The sequence below is a fragment of the Ips typographus genome, linkage group LG1, assembly GCF_016097725.1.
Source record: "Ips typographus isolate SLU linkage group LG1, UJ_Ityp_2.0, whole genome shotgun sequence".
NCBI classification, from domain to species: Eukaryota; Metazoa; Arthropoda; class Insecta; order Coleoptera; family Curculionidae; genus Ips; species Ips typographus.
Window position 1 is genome coordinate 3,079,885 of NC_138422.1, and position 20,640 is coordinate 3,100,524.

The 20,640-nt window shown below is 34.8% G+C and overlaps 1 protein-coding gene across 2 annotated transcripts in view; it reads left to right on the forward strand.

Annotated features, from left to right (window-relative positions):
* Positions 1-20,640, forward strand: part of LOC145736764 (monocarboxylate transporter 2-like) — an 87,786-nt gene that overhangs the window by 47,451 nt on the left and 19,695 nt on the right. For both annotated transcript variants that reach the window (XR_014180105.1, XM_081991167.1), the window contains exon 2: positions 4,071-4,301. Coding sequence is in view for 1 of the 2 variants with exons in the window: in XM_081991167.1 (XP_081847293.1) it covers positions 4,073-4,301 (229 nt within the window). In the remaining variant the exon portion in view is untranslated. The remainder of the gene's footprint in view (positions 1-4,070; positions 4,302-20,640) is intronic.

Here is a 20,640-nt window from a genome sequence, read left to right on the forward strand (position 1 = left end):
CCAGAAGGATCCGGAGAGTTATAAAAGCGGAATAAATTAACGAATGCTTTTAAATTGACGCGGCTTTATGGGGCGCAAAAAAAAGTTTAAAGACCTGCACCGGCCTTACGAAACGTGTAAAATTGATTGGAAACGTTCCGGATTTAATGCTCGGTTCCAGTTCTCTGGAGGAAAAACTGACTTATTTAACGTCCCACCTCATTTGGATTCGGGGGGGCAAAATCAATATGGAAGAGTCCCTGCTGGTGAATAACGCGCGTTCCGTCCACGTCAAGGGGCCAAATTGATATTTGAGGTCCTTTCACCCATCATAATAAACTTGATAAATTAGGTTTCTATTGTGAAGGTTTAGAGGTACACACACATCAATCATCGTACGTAAACTGTTCCCGGAAATATAGTTTTGCGATGGTTCCATGCATTTTTGTGAAATAGACGTAACGCGAAAGGCTTTCAAGATAATAGAAAGCGCAGTCACGGTACGAAGAAATAGGACTTGGAAAAACGGCCATAAATAATATACGCTCACCAAATAAAAAAATATATAAAGTACGGCTTTGGCCAAGTTGAAATTTATGGCTGGTCACGTCTGGAAATCACTTGATTCCACCACGCATCTTAGAGGAGTCTAGCTTTGCCGAATTTAATAATAGAGCGGGAACCGCGTCAAGAAATCGGGAATAAACCCACAAAACCTCTTTAGAGGGTCGTAAAATATTCCGATGGGGGATGATAACAATAGGGCTTGTTAGCCATGCAAGTTTCCGACCTGACAAATCACTTTCGAGGTGCTGCTTCAGTTTCTCCAAGTCGGAAGTTTCTCCCAAAAATGATTTTACAAATTAGTTTAACTGCTCCTGGGAAAAGCTTAACCTAACCGAAGGCTTTCAGCTTTCAGTCTTTCAGGACCACAACTGAACAAACCATAAGGATACGAAAAAGCCTATTTAGATTTTAAGTAAAAATAAAACTTCACTTTACTACCCGTTTTTTTTGTAACTTTACCGCCCGTTGTCCTGAGAGACAGGACGTAAACAAAAACCAAGGTGCAACATTAAACAGGAGAGTTAAGGCAGTTAAGAGCGTAGAAAACAAACTTAAAGAAGCTGCAACAATAAAACTAGTGATTTTAATAGAAGAAGAAAAGATGATAACTTAAGATGTATGAGAAACATAAGTAGCTAATAATAAAGAAAACCAGAAAAAAAATTTGTTGGACGGAAAATAAGTAGAAAAAATATGTATAGCCTTAAGAAGAAGGAGACTAAAAAAAAACAAAAATCGTGTTTAAAAAGTAACACGAAAAAAGTTATAACCTGGAAAAAAAGCGGACATGTGGAAGAACGAGGTCCTCTGCCCTGGGAGGAGGATGCCCCCGCTGATGGAAGGACTCTTCTGGCGCTCTTCTTGTCCTCCATTTCTTCTTTCTTGGTCAGCTCGTCCATTTCTGGTGGTCCTGGCAAATTATAGGATATCCTAAAGTTTTGAGGAGTTAGGGTCTGGTGAGTGGGAGAAAGTTTTCCTCCTTTTGCGTAGGCAAAGCGGGGAAAAATGCCAGGAATGCAGTCAGAGCCCAGTTAAGCACCGGGATAACTGCGGAAAGGTGCTACCCAGATTTTGAGAATAAAACTCTTGCCACCCGGGGGGAAGGTCTGGGAAGAAGGTCCTCTTGCAGGTATTGGGTCAGGAGTCGGCCGCTCCTGCTCCCGGCCATGATTGCAGTGTCATCCGCGCAGCTGGTTCGCTGAGTTCTAGTCGGATCTGAAACATAAATGTTATATAGAAATGGCGACAGTACTGCACCTTGCGTCACTCCTGCTTATAACTTGAGTAGACGCTGTCGATTTTGACTCTGAGCTGAAAGAAAAGATCTAATTAGTTTTACCAGACCGACTGAAAAGCCGGCATCCAGCATCTTGATTAGAAGTGTTCTGTGCCAAACCTTGTCGAAGGCGTTGGAGACGTCTAGCAGCACGGCTCCTGTCGCTTCTTTTCTGTTGAACCCTTCCGTGATGTACTGGGTTATCCTCAGGACTTGGAGTTCCGTTGATAGTGTCCTCCGAAATCCAAATTGCTCGTCGGCGATGACGTGCAGGTTACGATAGGATGACGTCTTTTAGCCTCCTGAGAATGATAACTTTGCCACTTTTCCCAAGGATGGCAGGAAGCTGATATAATCTGAGCTTTTATGGTATTGCCCCCGATAATTCTAATAAATCATTGTTCATGTTGATAAAAATCTCGATTAAATAACCAAAGACACCATAGAGTCTGAGAACAAAAGAACACAATACGTTTTCTGTTACACATTTTAATTTTTTAGATAACTTATTGTAATCAACATTTTTCCAATTTTTAAACTTTGAATCTCTTATTGATTGTAGCAGCCTCACATTTACTCATCTGTGGCTCTCGGAATACAGAAATATCCTAGACTAAACTGAATTAGTTTCTTGTCAAAAATACGCTTTCTGGTAGAGAATATAAGACATCAAAATTACTAACTCAAATTTACTGAGCCAACAGGAAAATTCTACTTGTTTTGTCCGAAAGAGAAAACACGAATTAAACCAGTCATTTTGTGTTGTTGTTGTTGGTGTGTGCGTATCTTATTGATGTGGCATTTCCCAGCAAATCTCTATATTTATCGGGATAATACGACTTGTTTACAAAGAGCCTTTGCATGGGAACCTAATATCTAGTTCTGATTTAATGTGCCCGTTAGGTTTGCGATTTATTCGAGCCTCTATAAAGGGAAACATTTAAATGACCGACAGTCCAGTTTGTGTTTATGCGTTTAGCAGACAAAGCTCGACGCAGTAACTTTCGGAACGATAAGGATTTACATAACATTTGAACGGTCGCAAAGAATCTCACGTTGACGTTCTGACTAATGGACCTAAACTTAGAGATAATAATACCACGGTTAATTCATTATAGAAACAATAGCGACATCTTGGGAGTGGCAGTTTCAACGAGCCACTTTGATTATAATATCAGCAGGAAGTCATCTACTAGGTACACTAAATTAACATTACACGACTATTTACATACATTAATGAATCCGATTTAAAAAAATCAATTTGTTATTTTGTATTTTTACTAGTGACAGAATGGTAAATGACTTGTTTTCTCTAAATAATATTTATTGTATAACTCGTACGGACGTCGCTGATAACAAAATGACAGAATTATTAATGTATCAGAAAATGCATTTTTTTCATAGGTTATATCCCGAGACGTTCAAGTTTTATCGGGTAATCTGTGCATAGGTGATTTTTTGCAAAATTTTGCTTGGAAAATGATTGAGACTAAATAATTCGACAATAATTTTTTCCAAAGAATTATTTAGTCGAAACCATTGGCCTAAAAGAAAAATTTTGCAAAAAACCTACCAATGCACATTTTACGTGATAAAACGTGAACGCCGAGGGGTATATGTCAAGATTATTTCCTGAAAACTCACATTTTAGTTTATTAACAAGAAAACACCTTAGTTAGAACACAAATACTAAACTAAACGTGATGAAATTAATGATAATATTGAACTCACCCCAGCAGACGACAGATTTTCGTTCAGTCATGTATATTTTTGTTTACATTTCAAATTGACAATCAGACGTCATAATATTTTAATTTATGTAATTTTTTAATGGAAACTACGTTATAGTGATTTATTAATTGTTAATATTGAAGAAAATAGCTTAAATTTTATATGTGTCTAAATCCCGTTTCGTTTAATATCAAATGTTCTTCAAAAAAACGTATTCGAAAAAGGTAGGAGGTGTTTATTCAGTGTAAAATTTTAGCAACTAGGGATTTATTCAGTATATAATGGCTCTCATTGGTCGAACTAGAAAGGTTCATTGAATTTTATTGGCTGCTAGTACAATGAGGGAAATAATCAGTAAATCTTCAGCACAGTTTTAGATATAGGACAAGATTATTGCAGGAATCACTCCTTTAAATGGTAGTATAAAGGAACACCCTGTATATGGCTGAAGACGTCATTCCTATTTGGTTTGAATTTCAGTGTAGAGAAAGCATTTATATGACCTTCTTTGTTTCAGAGATGCCGTCAAAAATGACGGGAACGGGCAGCCAATGCCATATGGTTGAGCAGCCCAGTTGGTCGAGCCCATCGGCCAGTCCTTCACCGCCGCCGCCACCACTGCCACCTCCAGTGGCGGCTCGTTGGGCCCGAACAGAGCAGAACAGTGCCGACTCGTGTCCACATTGTCGGGGGCGGCTTGCTTCTTTACCTACCAGGACCACTTCGTTGAGTAGCTACAGTTGTAAAGGTATTTTTGTTTTAATCAAATTGTTAAGCAAAGTTAATTCTTCTTCTTCTTCATTCATATTTAAGATCTCGCGATCTGTTAGTATTGCAGGTTCCTCTGGAAGGTGGACTGCCAGCTGTCCTTCCATCTTTTAGGTAGTCTTCCGGGTGCTCTTTTCTCTATTGGTTTCCCTTCAAGTGCGATACGTAACAGTCTTCCTTCTTCCATTCTTCTCACGTGAGCGTACCAATATCCTTTTCTTTGTCTCCCCCATCTTACGATGTCTTGCACCCCACATTGTTCCCTAATGTCAGTGTTCCTAATTCGGTCTATTCTTGTTTTTCCCATTATAGTACTGAGCGTTTTCATTTCGGCTACTCGAAGCATTCTTTTCGTTTTGTTGGTTTCTCTGGTTTCTATTCCGTATGTCATGATTGGACTGATACAAGTCTTATAGATCCTGACCTTGCTATCCTTTCGCATGTATTCGTTGGCCCATGTTATCTGCCTTAAGGAGCCCGACATGGCAGTTGCTTTGTTGATCTGGCTTCATAAGTCCTTCACTGGTTCGTGATAAAAAGACAGATCCATACCCAGACATTTGAATTGTGAGACTTGTCTCTGTAGATCGTCCTCCGTTTCCGCAAGAATAGCTGCATCATCGGCTTAGCATACCATGCTGATTCTTTTATTCTGTCCCATATTTAGTGATGATACTTCCTCTATAATTCTGTCCATTAAGAGATTGAACAGAAATTGGCTAAGGCTGCCACGTTGTCTGATACCTCCTGGTGTCGGTATCTCTTCCGTATAAGTGTCTCCTGTCTTTACTTTAGTCATGTTGTTCATATTGAGACTGCGGACTGCTCTTACAATGGTGTCTGGCGTTATGATGTCGGAGAGGCGAACCCTATCAAATGCCTTGGTCAAATCCATAGAAGGTTTTATTAAAATAGCATTTTATCTGTCCCACCCTGTATATTCAAAAGTAATTTTAAACTATGAACCTCATTATTCCCTACAACTTTTGTTCTTAACAAGATAATAAACTTTACTATATCATTAGCTCACTTTGTACAAATTTTTATTCGGACCTTGACTCTCTGTATCTCAAAAACGTAAGTATTGAAACAAAGTTGAAACTTGATACAGTTAAATTGGTAGCTAACAAGATTAATTTTATGAAAAACTTGGAAAACTTTAAAAATTAGTCCTGTTTCGTTTTAAGAGTAAACTGCGGAGACGCTTTTGAATTGCGCCCAGTTGCTCTGGAAACTAAAGGGGTGATGTCGACGACTAATTGAGATTTGAAAAGTCTGGAAAGTTGGGGTTAAAAGCTTGAAATTTTCGATGGGTTTATCGCAGGAGGGCTAATAAACTTTTCCTTTCGTATTTAAAATAGCCATAAAAACTGAGCCCAAACCCCACAGAGATAAAAGAACTCGTCTGTCAATACAAAATTGGTGCTTTGGCTTGTAGTGAAATATCTCTATGCACAAATTTACTAGAGACGTGATGCATATCAACGTGGTAAAAGCTCTTTGGCGTCGTGTTTTTCCATACCGTCGTCTTTGTCCGGAAAATCAGTTTTCTTTGACATTTTATCAGCGTCAAAAAGTATAAACCTCACATCGATAACGGTTCGTCGTCTAGGAAAAACGATGCAGCAACGAGATTGAATTTTGACTGACGTTTTTATAGTTTCGTCTAGAGACAGCTACATTTTCGGTAATAAATCTGCAACTGCCCGAGAGTTTATACACACACACACACACATTCGACCATTCTTTTCGGTGGTTGTTCTTTGTGTTTTCCGGACTCAATCTGTCCCGCACAAAGAAAACGGCGAAAAGGCTTCCGGCTAAAAGATTTACTTTAGCAATCCCCGTCTGAAATCCTGCTAACAGTTTTAATTCGAGAGGTTCTTTCAACTTGCCGAGCTTTTTAGTAAATATTTCAAACGAGACTTGTGCATAAATCTAATTTTGGTTTCGAGCTAGAACAGAAGATAATCCTGCTGAAAGTAAATCCAGTAAAGAAATTTTCCTTGTGGCTATATCTGGTTTAAATCTATGAAAAATGCATGTTTCGACTTCTTGAAAGTACAATTTTTGAGACGTCCTATGTGATGAGATTTTTAGGGAGATAAGTTAAAAAAGTTTGTTCTGAAAGAAAATTAATTTATAAAATGAGTGAAGTAGTAGGCCATATAGTCACTCAGTGGAGTTATAGTAGATAGGGGATAGCTGAGTAACACACACGTTTAAAAAAAACAAGTTTAGCCACGGTAGCATTTTAAAGAGAGTTTGGTTTTGAATGTGACAGAACGAGTGAAGGAAGCCACAGTCTAAACTAAGCTTAACCTTAGCTTGGTTTAAGTGCGATAGTAAAATAAACTCTCAATTGAACATTTGTGACATTTGACTGTTTGCTTTGTCAAATCAACTGTCGAAATATGTCCTTTTAAGCTATAAAGCTAGAAAAACGTGAAAAGATTGGAAAGGAGTAAAAATCAACTAAATTGTAATTTATAGGTTCATGAGTGCTATTTTGACAGTTATGACGTTTAACTGTTTGGTTTACACGTACTTTGAATCGCCGTGAACGTGATGACTGTCATAATCCGTTACATAAAGCTTTAAAACAAAAAAAAAAGCATGTACCATTTCAATAACTATTTTTTTATTTTTTAAAATCGTTGATTTTGATCATACTTTTGATTTTGACATTTTTTATTTATCATTTATGAGTCACGTGACTACTTTGACATATTTCAAGTTACATAAGCTTTGACTGTCCAACATTTGTAATTTGAATATTGGTTTTTCAGGTCAGGTGATTATAAGGCAACTGTGTTGATCAGCTTAAACTCATATTATTAAAATGACTTTCGGGATGTTTAATTAGTAGTATAAATTTTAAATTATGTAGACAATCACTTTTGCTTTTTTTGGACTATTAAATGAATAATAAATATAATTTATACTTTACTTATTTTATAACTAAAAGTGAAAGCTTCTGCTGTATAAAGAAATGCTGCTAAGTTTAATATGGTTTTAAATTTGAACGTAAAATCACCGGAGTAAGAAAGTTTCAGCGATGTTATTAAATGTTTATCGTAGTTCAACTGAATAAATAGAACGGTTAGAAATACTTTAAAATGCAACAAAATTTTAACGAGTTCTGGCGAAACTACATCGAAATAGCCGAGTGGAGCTCTTCAAATAATCCGATGATAATTCCGAATTTAAATTCAGAAAGCGTTCATCTAGAACGACGTTATCCAGGCAAAGCCGAAGTGGGCCTTTTAATTTCCTGTAGTGATATATTAGATATCTGAAACTGGGGAGGAAATAATAATAATTTCATTCGAACCGCAAATCCCAAAAAGACAAATTAGGGCTTAAATCGCGGAGAGAGGCCCCCCCTCGGTCCATTGGAATCCATCAATCATTTAAGCGCGTCCGGGACGATTTTGCGCGGATTTAATTGAAAATCCCCAACAGAAAAAAAAACTGAATCCTGCTATGTCATAATGCTGGTGTATCATATGGCATAGTGTACAAAAAATTGTATGGAATATGTTCAAAATTCTTTCATGGCACTGTATTCTGAATAGTTCAATCATATGAATAGTAACAAAAAATACCAAAATCATATTAATAAATTTAATAATTTAATGGAAGTCGTCATTATCGTAATCGGGAGACACACTCGAGGTATTATGAGGCACTTTGCCAGTATTACGAATCATTTTGAGGTATTACAAGGCATTACAAGGTATTACGAGGCATTTTGAGGTATTTTTAAGGCATTTCATAGAATTTTGAGACATTGACATTGTGTATTTCAAAATGTTTTGCGATATTTTAAGGAATACATTGTAGTAGACCAAGCAGTAGACAATATAGTGTATCAATATAACAAAATTGACCTCACATGTAATTATTATGGTAAAATCTTTGTTACATGATATTAAGTTGAAACAATATTCATTACAAATTATTATAATAATTTACCAATTTTTCACCATTTAACAACATTTTCAACGTCACGTGACTGTTTTTGACAGGTGTCAACTGGACTTTACAATGTTGCAAGCTCTAAAATTGCATAATCAAAGTTACGTGATGTGTCTCTTATTATTTCAGCTTTTACAACTGTCTAAAATAGTCTAAATTTAATTTATCAAGTTGTTAAGGTTTAAACCACATTTTAACGGTCACGTGATTAATTTTGACAGATATCAACTGACGTTTACGGTGTTGCAAGCTCAAAAATTGCATTATCAACGTCACGTGACGTATACTTTGCAATTAAAATTTTTACAACTGTCCAAATTTGATTTATCCATTTTCTAAAATTTAAACTGCGTTTTGAATGTCACGTGACCGTTTTTGACAGGTGTCAACTGGTCTTTACAGTGTTGCAAGCTCAAAAATTGAATTATCAAGTCACGTGACGTGTATTGTGCAATTTAAGTTTTTACAACTATCCAAATTTGATTTATCAATTTTCTAAAGTTTAAACTGCGTTTTGAATGTCACGTGACTGTTTTTGACAGTGTCAACTGGTCTTTACAGTGTTGCAAGCTCAAAAATTGAATTATCCCAGTCACGTGACGTGTACTTTGCAATTTAAGTTTTTACAACTGTCCAAATTTTATTTATCAATTTTCAAAAGTTTAAACTGCGTTTTGAATGTCACGTGACTGTTTTTGACAGTGTCAACTAGTCTTTACAGTGTTGCAAGCTCTAAAATTGCATAATCAAAGTCACGTGACGTGTACTTTGCAATTTAAGTTTTTACAACTGTCCAAATTTTATTTATCAATTTTACAAAATTTAAACTGCGTTTTGAAAGTCACGTGACTGTTTTTGACAGTGTCAACTAGTCTTTACAGTGTTGCAAACTCAAAAATTGAATTATCAAAGTCACGTGACGTAGTTCTTACAATTTTACCACTGTCTAAATTTAAAATACTATATATTTAATTTTTCAACTGTTTCTTTTAAATGATAGGTGTCTTTATTTGACACGTGCTAACTTGGTTACTATGACAGTTAGAAGATTAAACGTCAAAATATAACCCGTAATTTCAGACAATCGTACAAAAAATATTTTTGTTTGTTAGAATTTGAAAAACCACTAATTGATTTCTAAGGTCACCTGACCTAACCTAATCTAAAAACTGTCACGTGACTTTAAAAAAAATGAATTTTAAGTTTTGGGGTCTTCAAAATTTGGAAAAGCAAAAACTGCCACGTGACCGAAAAAAAATTTCAAGGGAGTATTTCATCAAGGTTTATAATACCAGGTATATAATACCAGGGGCCTTATAACTGAGTTTAAGAATGCCACAAATGTGTAGGTAAACATTTGAAGGCCTTCTGAGGCAGTTTAAATAATTTAAAGGCATTTCGAGGTGTTTCAAGGTAATATGAGGCATTTTGAGCAATAATGCAGCATTTTGAGGTATTTTGTATGCAAAAAGGCACTTTTGTACACAAAATTATATTACCCCTCGTCATAATCGTGTCAATCTTCAACAAAGAATTCTTTCAGAAGGTTTAAATAGTAAAATATGAAAATACCGCTCATTAAGCTATAATAAAGGGCAAATGGGTTGATTTTTACAGAATTACATTTTTTTAAGCCTATTTTGTTGTTTTATAACTTTATGGAACGGATTTTGACAGTCACGTTCAAGTCAGTTTAAGGGAGGAATACAGCTAATTCTCATATCTGTCAAAAAAAAACACTCAAAAACCTATAAAACACAATTCAATTAATTTAAATACGTTTTTATTTGTGGCATTGATTTTTAAATTTCCAAATGATTTTGTGAGTTTTAATATAAAAACGATCAAATTAGTACAGAATACTGTTTTTTACGACGAGTTGATCGTTCGGCGAAAATTGCCCGGATATTTCCATTTTCCTGGTGCTGGTGCAGCAACACATGAGAGGAAACGTGTAAAGCTGCAATATTTTCCATTTTTGTGTCGCAACTTGTGCTGCATGGCCGTATATCTTGACGCGATTTATTCTGGTCTAGTTATAAACCCCCGGGGACCGATACCGACTTGAGCGCAAGCCAATTTTAAGCCCCGGAAATACAACAAAAATAGTACAAGACTTTATATTAAACGCCCCAATTTTGTGTATGCATTCAAAAAAGCCTTAATGCACTCAGCAACAAAAACTGCAGGAGCACTTTCTTTAAATGGTTCTAAACAATTTTCCTTGATGGGCTTGTCCTAATTTATGCCTTTTTTTGTGGTAAAAAAATCAAGTTGATCTTAACGTTAGTTACTAAAAAAACAGTATTAGCAATTCGTAATTTTTCACTTAAATGCTGATAGATTCCTGAACGAAATTACCTAACACTTTTTTCCTAGTATACACCTTATAGACATGTGTTCGTATTAATTCCCCTCACGTCTAAGAATGTTTAGATATATCGCGCACGATGTTGTTCTAGATGATTTTTATTTCCCCGGGGGACTCCGGCAAGAGAGACGAGTATTTTTCGTTTGGCAACAGTTTTCAGAGAAAGTCTCTCGTTGTTTAGGGATTTATTCCTTGTTCCCGTCATTTTTCGACGTAAGTTTGCTTTTTGTTTTGTTTTATTATTTTACAGGGCTGTCATTCAAAATTTTTCTAGAAATAGTGGGTTTGCAAAAGAAGAAAAAATTTTGAAAAATGGTTGTAAAATGTTCTACCGCACAATAAATAACGTTTGTCACTATCTGACAAATATTTGTATCAGAATAACCTTCTCCTATGCAAGATTTATTGAAAATGCTATAATGCTACTAGTTTAATAATAATAATATGGAAAACTTTTTTTTAATAACGTTAAAAACTACTTAAAAGAAGAACAATATTTAAAGTAATTCTGTAGCAGGCGGTTTTTGAGATACTGCACAAAATACCTAATTTTGTTGTCGCATTTCATACTGTTTTGTTTACTAGTCAAATTCTAGGTTTACAAAATAGTATATTATGTTACTAGGAAGAGACAATTATCGCATTCTACTCCTGTGTAACATGTACAATTTTCTCCCTGACTTTACCAAATTTTGTAGTATTTTTTTGATATTATTAAATAGGAAATTTAATGAGGATTTCAAAAATTTGCTTAAAACAGTCATTTTCTTACTCCAAGTGGGTTTTACAGACGATTTTGTCCCTAACTATCCTTTCAAACTGTGTTCTTGACAGTTCAAACTTTGACACCGCTTTTCTCCCTGACTGTACCAAATTTTGTAGTATTTTTTTATGTTATTGAATAGGAAATTTAATGAGGATTCCAAAAATGTACTTAAAACAGTTGTTTTCTTACTCCAAGTGGGTTTTGCAGACGATTTTGTCCCTGGCTATCCTTTCAAACTGTATTTTTGACAGTTCAAATTTTGACACCGCTTTTCTCCCTGACTGTACCAAATTTTGTAGAATTTCTTTAATGTTATTGAATAGGAAATTTAATGAGGATTTCAAAAAGTTACCTAAAACAGTCATTTTCTCAGTCTAAGTGGGTTTTACAAGCGATTTTGTCCGTGACTGTTTATTCAAACGGTGTTACTAGCAGTTCAAACTTTGACGCCGCTTTTCTCCCTGACTGTACCAAATTTTGTAGTATTTTTTTATGTTATTGAATAGGAAATTTAACGAGAATTCCAAAAATGTACTTAAAACAGTCGTTTTCTTACTCCAAGTGGGTTTTACAGGCGATTTTGTCCCTGACTATTCTTTCAAACTGTGTTTTTGGCAGTTCAAACTTTGACACGGCTTTTCTCCCTGACTGTACCAAATTTTGTAGTATTTTTTAATGTTATTGAATAGGAAATTTAATCAGGATTCCAAAAATGTACTTAAAACAGTCCTTTTCTTACTCCAAGTGGGTTTTACAGACGATTTGGTCCCTGGCTATCCTTTCAAACTGTGTTTTTGACAGTTCAAATTTTGACACCGCTTTTCTCCCTGACTGTACCAAATTTTGTAGTATTTCTTTTTGTTATTGAATAGGAAATTTAATGAGGATTTTAAAAATTTGCTTAAAACAGTCATTTTCTTACTCCAAGTGGGTTTTACAGACGATTTTGTCCCTAACTATCCTTTCAAACTGTGTTTTTGACAGTTCAAACTTTGACACCGCTTTTCTCCCTGACTATACCAAATTTTGTACTATTTTTTTAATGTTATTGAATAGGAAATTTAATCAGGATTCCAAAAATGTACTTAAAACAGTCATTTTCTCACTCTAAGTGGGTTTCACAAGCGATTTTGTGCGTGACTGTTTATTCAAACGGTGTTACTAGCAGTTCAAACTTTGACACCCATTTTTCCCCCGACTGTATTAAATTTTGTAGTGTTGTTTTATGTTATCAGATAGGAAGTTTAATGAGGATTTCAAAAATTTGCTTAAAACAGTAATTTTCTTACTCCAAGTGGGTTTTACAGACGATTTTGTCCCTAACTATCCTTTCAAACTGTGTTTTTGACAGTTCAAACTTTGACACCGCTTTTCTCCCTGACTATACCAAATTTTGTACTATTTTTTTAATGTTATTGAATAGGAAATTTAATGAGGATTTCAAAAATTTGCTTAAAACAGTCACTTTCTCACTCCAAGTGGGTTTTACAAGCGATTTTGTGCGTGACTGTTTATTCAAACGGTGTTACTAGCAGTTCAAACTTTGACACCCATTTTTCCCCCGACTGTATTAAATTTTGTAGTGTTGTTTTATGTTATCAGATAGGAAGTTTAATGAGGATTTCAAAAATTTGCTTAAAACAGTAATTTTCTTACTCCAAGTGGGTTTTACAGGCGATTTTGTCCCTAACTGTCCTATCAAACTGTGTTTTTGACAGTTCAAATTTTGACACCGCTTTTCTCCCTGACTGTACCAAATTTTGTAGTATTTTTTAATGTTATTGAATAGGAAATTTAATGAGGATTTCAAAAATTTGCTTAAAACAGTCACTTTCTCACTCCAAGTGGGTTTTACAAGCGATTTTGTCCGTGACTGTTTATTCAAACGGTGTTACTAGCAGTTCAAACTTTAACACCCATTTTTCCCCCGACTGTATTAAATTTTGTAGTGTTGTTTTATGTTATCAGATAGGAAGTTTAATGAGGATTTCAAAAATTTGCTTAAAACAGTCATTTTCTTACTCCAAGTGGGTTTTACAGGCAATTTTCTTTAAACCGTGTTCAAAATTTAGATCACAATTTTACTAACTTAACAAACCAGTTTTTCCTGAATTATTCGAAAAGGGTGACAATTAAAAAAAAATTGCAGGAGACCTAATCAACTCTTTAACTTAGCACCGTAAGATTGCAGGATCGTTTTAGTTTCCAGTATACAGGGTGTGCATGAAAAGTACGGTGATTGAATGTTTCGGTCACCCTGTACACATTTTTTGAGATATAATTTTTTGCTCAACACTACTGGAACGAGGAGCTCAAGACGGGTAATTTAGGCGATTCAACTTCCCTGAACTACCAAAAAATAACCGAATTACAGGCTGTTCAAGTTTTAAACCAGAATTTCAACTGATTTGAAAATTTGTTGCACCAAACCAGTGTTTCCTAAATAACTCGAAAAATTTAAAAAGAAAGCTGAAATTTTCGTAAAGAACTGCTAAACTCATGGAGTTTCACAATCCGTCAGTGCCGCTACTATACAGGGGGTGCATGAAAAGTATAGTGATTCAGATTTATGACTTTTCAAATGAATGACAGTCAGGACAGGAAAATGATATTTTTCAAGCAAATTTCAATTAGACCCATAAATTTACTGGTAAAATTGGTAAATTTTCCTGTTACATTGAATTTGAGCTTTTTTAGGCTAATCCAGTTCTCTCCAGTAATCACATTCTAGCCTGAATTGAACAGTTTTAGGTTAGTTTAATGACTTTTTCCTGGTTTTAGGCGGGTTTTGCCTTATAATCGCCATATTATTGAGTTTATAAGTTGTCATAAGTAAATGCGAAAGTTTCAGACTGATTTCGTGGATCATAAGCTTGTTCAGCCTCGCTTAAATTGTTTTAAAATAATATTTGTTAATTACTTTTAGACTGATTATAAGACGTTTTAAGGAACATTTTTATCAATTTGTTTAGCAAGTTGTGGGGAGTCTTGTTTCTTTTTTTAAAAACGTAGTCATTTTCGTTTTGACTTGATTCGAAGAATTGTAGGCTGGCTTTTGGGATCTTCACCTAGTATTTCTGTTTGACAACTTTAATCAATTGTTTTTTCTCAGTCAGTTGTAACCATAGAATTGAACATGTCGAAATAGCGTTGTAGTCATGACAGCACAATTACGTTTGACTGCAAATATTACATAATAAACATTTCTGAAATTCAACTTTAATTTTTCAAAATACAAATGACCAGGTCTAAAATCCAACTGCTCTTTTCTGTAATACAAGTGACTAATCTGAAATACAAATTGCAATTTCAAAAATCAAAGTTATTATTCTAAAATTGAAACTACCTTTTCTGAAATACAAGTGATATTTTTTAAATCCATCTTATGGTAAATGGTGTAGATAATGTCAGTCAACTTAATGAAGTTTGTATTATAGCTTGTTTTAGGTTTAGTGTTCTAAATATTAGTTAAATAATATGTAGGTACACAGGAAGTTATATAAAAATGTGAATCACATTCTTTTAGAACAGTGTTTAACTTTAAAAAATAATCATGTGTCTGTCCTAGAGCTAGTGGTAGTGACGCTATAATTGTCTGAACTGAGCAAAGAGGCTTTAACACGTTATCTTACTAGCTGTAACATGCTTTATAATCATTAAACTGTTACTCGGCAACTGAGTCTCATAAACAAGCACGGAATTCCCATTATTGTTCAATTTGTTACAGTGTGAGTAGATTACTAATAAATAGATACATGATAAATTACCTTATAAAGAATGAGGATAGCGAGTAGGGAAGAAACATGAAAAACCTGAGTGCAAAAAGCACGATGTCGATAGGCGGAGATATCTGTAAGATTAATGGCCAGTTTTTACGGGTTACTACTCTCCTTCCATTTTTTTCGGTATTAGGTTCGCAATGGCCGGATTGCAATTTAGTATTAGCGTGAAAATATGCTCGTGCATTAATCAATCCTGTTTCGTTCTGTATCGATTCGTGTAACCTGTTCTCGTTATCTCTAACGAAAGCTTGAATCACTTCCACTCGACAAACTTACCCGATTAGTAGCAAATTGTGTTTCGTATTTCAGCTACACAATCTCTCCTCGAATTTGAATGGAAATTATATGCGCTAAAGACGAGAGTCCTTTTGTCTACGAGTGGATGTATAAGATTATCAAGTGCATCCAGCAGCGGAAAAAATGAATGAAATGAAGAAAATTTCTTTCTGAAAGTGACGTGGTGAATAATCAAGTCTCGCCTTATTATGTTGGAAAAAGCCGAAAGCCTGTTGATTAACAGCTGTTTCATTAAACAGTAGGTAGTTTGCAGTAAGGTTTTAATGAGAACCCGTGTTATTAATTAAATTTCCATAAGCGCCGAAGCAACGCCAGGCAGCTGAATGTTCTTAATTATGTACCTCTTTTCAGTTTACGAAACTTCAAAGAACTCATCAGTATATGGATTATGTCAGCTGTTTTTTCTTGATGGAATAAGCTTCAAGCAAAAAAGTGACTGAAATCTCTTATGTGAACGAACGAAAAGGGTCGAGAACTATTATCGTTCCGAATAAGGTTCATATATGAAAAAATCGTAAAAAAGGCAGAGAAAGCTTTTAAGAGTCGGAATAATGGAAATCAAAATAAATACGCCCGGAGCTTCTTCGGAACGTAAAAAATCGCTTTCGGTGACGGATTTTTTCCGGGTGCGTTAAAAACGTCCCGGCCACGCTTCGGGTCATATGTCGTCATTTCTGTGATTTATTGCCCACATTAGGCTTGGTTGGTTCAATATGATTCTTATCTGATGTTACTACGGTCCATGAGACAGTTTTGACAAGATTGGTATGTTTGCACAACTTGCCAATAGCACATGATTGAAACAGTGCACAAAATTGTATTAAAGTAAGAATAAGGCAAAATAAAAATAGTTCAGCATTGACCCAGCTGCTCCAGCTGACAACAGATTTGTGACAGTTCCAAAAACCCAACTTTTTTGTGTTGGTTTTTATCTCAATGCAGTCTGTACTGTCGTTTAGTTATTATTTGTCCTGTAATTGTAGTTAATATTGTTTGTCCACGACCGACCAATAATGCACTAATATGCAGGGGGTTGACAGAAGCTAATTGAGGGTCTTATAACGTCATACAGTGGGTTCTAAATTGGTTCTACATGAATTGGAATCGCGGTAACCGTAAGAGCTATGGGGAAAGTTTTAGAGAATTTTACGGGAAACTTATTTCCGGTTTTCAAATTAAATTATCTTTTTCAGTTTTCTGGAAAATTGGGAAAACGTCAGAGCCTGCATTTTAAACACTCTTTAACAAAGCCAAAGAGAGTTTTGAAACTAAGACATTATTAAGGCACTTTTTTACGTAGACCACGAAGACGTAATTAGAAAAAATCTATCGTCATTGGTTTCCGAGATATGGATGATAACTTTGAATGATGAAAAATTTGAAATTTATTCTTATAGCCACCATCTTGAATTTTTGCATTTTTGGAAAGCGCTTAAAAATCCGTTTTAATGATGTACTTGATGATGGTAAAAAAAATGAAACTTGAAAATTTTTCTTATAGTTGGCGTTGGAAAATGTCGCCGCCATTATGAAAAACAAATGACAATCAGTGTACTTTGTGCTACTAATTTTTATAATTTACAAAATCGAAAAAAAATATGTTCTATTTATTGACTCCATTACTTGATTTTTGTGAACAGAATATTGTAAAATTATACAAAAAACAAAAAAAACGAAGATCGCTATAGGGGTCGTAGACAAATTAAATTCGGTCACGTGACCATTTGCACCTTAAAAAGAGACACGTGACATTAAAAATATTAGTCTAAACGTCACGTGACTTTAAAAATATCAGCTTAAACGTAAAAATAGTAACGTGATTCAGAGTATAGTTTAGATTAAAAACCGACCACGTGACCTTCAGGATTCTGTTCTGACCTTAAAAATAAGTCACGTGACTTTAAAAATATCAGTTTAAACGTAAAAATAGTTACGTGATTCAGAGTATAGTTTAGATTAAAAAACGACCACGTGACCTTCAGGATTTGGTTTTGAAGTTAAAAATAAGTCACGTGACATTAAAAATATCAGCTTAAACGTAAAATTCAATAATTAAATTATGCATTCATTTAATAATTTTAAATAATGATATCGACAAGAATTTTTTAAGCGCTTTCCAAAAATGCAAAAATTCAAGATGGCGGCCATAAGAATTTATAAAGTTCTCAATCAATCATCTAAATCTCGGAAACCAATGACGATACATTTTTAAGTTAATAATTACTTAAAAACTTAATAATGTCTTAGTTCCAAAACTCTATTTGGCTTTGTTAAAGAGCTGTGGAATTGTTTAAAATGCAGCCTCTGACGTTTTCCCAATTTTCCGGAAAACGGAGAAAAATAATCTAATTTGAAAACCGGAAATAAGTTTTACATAAAATTCTCCAAAACTTTCCCCATTTAACCGACTCTGTAGCTCTTACGGTTACCGAGATCCCAATACATGGAGAACCAATTTGGGACACACTGTATTCATTTAAGATGTATCATTTATGATCTTTTAAGAAGTAAAGGAACACATGTAGGATGTAAACAATTAGAGAACGATTCAAACACACGTGATTACCATAGTTGACATTTGACAGCTTTCAACACATGAGCAGCTTACACTTCTTACATGATATATGTTAAATGATAAATGTTACGTGAGTATAAACAGAAGCGCAATATCTAATGGGTTAATCTCACTTTTAATATCTTACTTTTTAGATGATACTTCTTGAATGTTAAATCATAAATGAGTATCATGATTAATGAGGGGAAATAATGATCATTATTCCCACAGTCAAAGTACAGTCTCTCAGCACTGGGACTCCGTGTGATATAAGTAGAGTAGAATTCTATTTATCGACTATATTCTAGGTGTCGGACATTCTATGCACAAAGAGCTAGAAAGCCAAAATATGGCGAGAATTGGAGACCTTTAAATGGTGCCAAATTCACGCAATGTTGTGGCTTTCTACCTCCTTGTGTATAGAATGTTCGACACCTAGAATATAGTCGTTAAATAGAATTCTACTCTACTTAAGTCCCAGTGCTGTGATCTGATTTAAGGTCAAAATAAAAAATCCTCCTGTAATAGTTATTTACATTACTAGTGGGGTATGAGCATTTTTATAGTCACGAGTGGGAGAGTTGCCGACGAGGTCGTAGACCGAGTTGTGGTGATCACACGAGTACGTTAATTTGCCATACCCCACGGGTGATGTACAACATTTTATCTACGACCATCAGAAGCAGCGTAAAGTAAGAAAAAAATTCATATTTTGTGCAATGTGAACTATTTAGGAACGTCTCGTATATGCTTGCTACGGGTAGTTATTTGTTACCCTTAAATCTTGTCATCTACGCTGTACTGTTTTGGTGTTGTTGCTATGGTGGCCATTTGTTTCCACATATCACTTAAGCGACAATTTAACAGTGTCAGTCACAAATTTTTAAAAGTGCATTTCGTTATGAACATGTCTGAAGAACTTCCGTCAGATATTGAAGAAGCTGCCGCAAACGTGGTATCTGGCTTGTTGCCTGCCGTCAAAGGAGAAATATGAAAAAATGTATCAAAGTTATGTTTAAATTCAATAAACAATTACAGCAGAAATGTTCATTTAAAGTTGTTTTATCGCACTAGTGCGATAAAATCGATTATTATCGCACTAGTGCGGTAAAATCGCTCATTACGTAACTCAAAATGAGCTATGTAATGAATGATTACCATGCTAGGAGTAGATAAAGATATTTACTATTTCCTTAACTGTTTAGAAAGCGTGAGATATGAAACAGGCCAGTGACAGTGAATCACTTGAACAGACAGTTGGTATCAAATGATTCTACTTGTCACTTTGACATTTTTAAACGTAAGTATGAAAATAGAGTTAAAAGTATTGATTTATTTATATGAAACTTTGGTATCGGTAAGTACTTATTACAAAATATACTGCTGCACTGAAGCTGGTAAAATGAAGTGTTTCAAAGGATTACTAACTATTTTTAATTTTGAAGCAAGCTATTTTTACACTATTTAAAGACAACTTGTATTTTCTCATTGTTTTTTGCTAAATCTTCCTCTGGACACCTGGTAGATTATACAACTCGGATGAATTGTCCCTATCGCTCTTATAGCTAGCTGGAAAAAATTTCGTTCTCGTGCTATAACAACATTATATCCTCCCTTGTTTGTATGTACAATATATTATTTTGCGTGAACACTAAAGTCATAATTGAAGTTTAACGCTTTGAATAATAATCAATGAAACTTAATCTACAAACAAAATAAGCAACAAGAAATTTTTTACGTCCGAAACCATGTCGGGTAAAGTGCTTTCATGTTTACAATAATCACTTTGGGGCTGCTCGATAAAAGCCAAAGGGAGACCGAAAACTTCGATAACAAACAGAGCGAGGCTCCCAAAAATAATATAAAACACCGCGGCGATCACGTTGCTGAAATTAAAACATCCCCCTTCGACCCCAAAAACGTTTTATTTATTAAAATCAGTGGCGAGGTTAATGGCGGTTTTAAGCAATCAAATTAACTGTGGACTTTTTAACGTCCAGGGGCGGAGAGAGGGTCAATTAAGTATTTAGTTGCATCAAAAGACCCGGATAATTATACATTCCGTACCTATTTATGCAGGACGTTCGTTAGCAGAATTAACATTGATAACAAAATTTGCAATTTCAGCTTTTGTAACTGTCTAAATTTGATTTAGCGAGTTGGCAACTGTCAACTTAAGTTTAATTTACCTAATTGATTTGACAGGAATTATACTACATTTTAAAAGTCACGTGACTGATTTCAACAAGTGCCTTTACAGTGTTGCAATCTCAAAATTGCATTATCAACGTCACGTGACGTGTAATTTGCAATTTCAGCTTTTGTAACTGTCTAAATTTGATTTAGCGAGTTGGCAACTGTCGATTTAAATTTAATTTACCTAATTGATTTGACAGGAATTAAACTACATTTTAAAAGTCACGTGACTGATTTCAACCAGTGTCAACTAGCATTTACAGTGTTGCAATCTAAAAATTGCATTATCAACGTCACGTGACGTGTAATTTGTAAATTCAGCTTTTGAAACTGTCTAAATTTGATTTAGCGAGTTGGCAATTGTTGATTTAA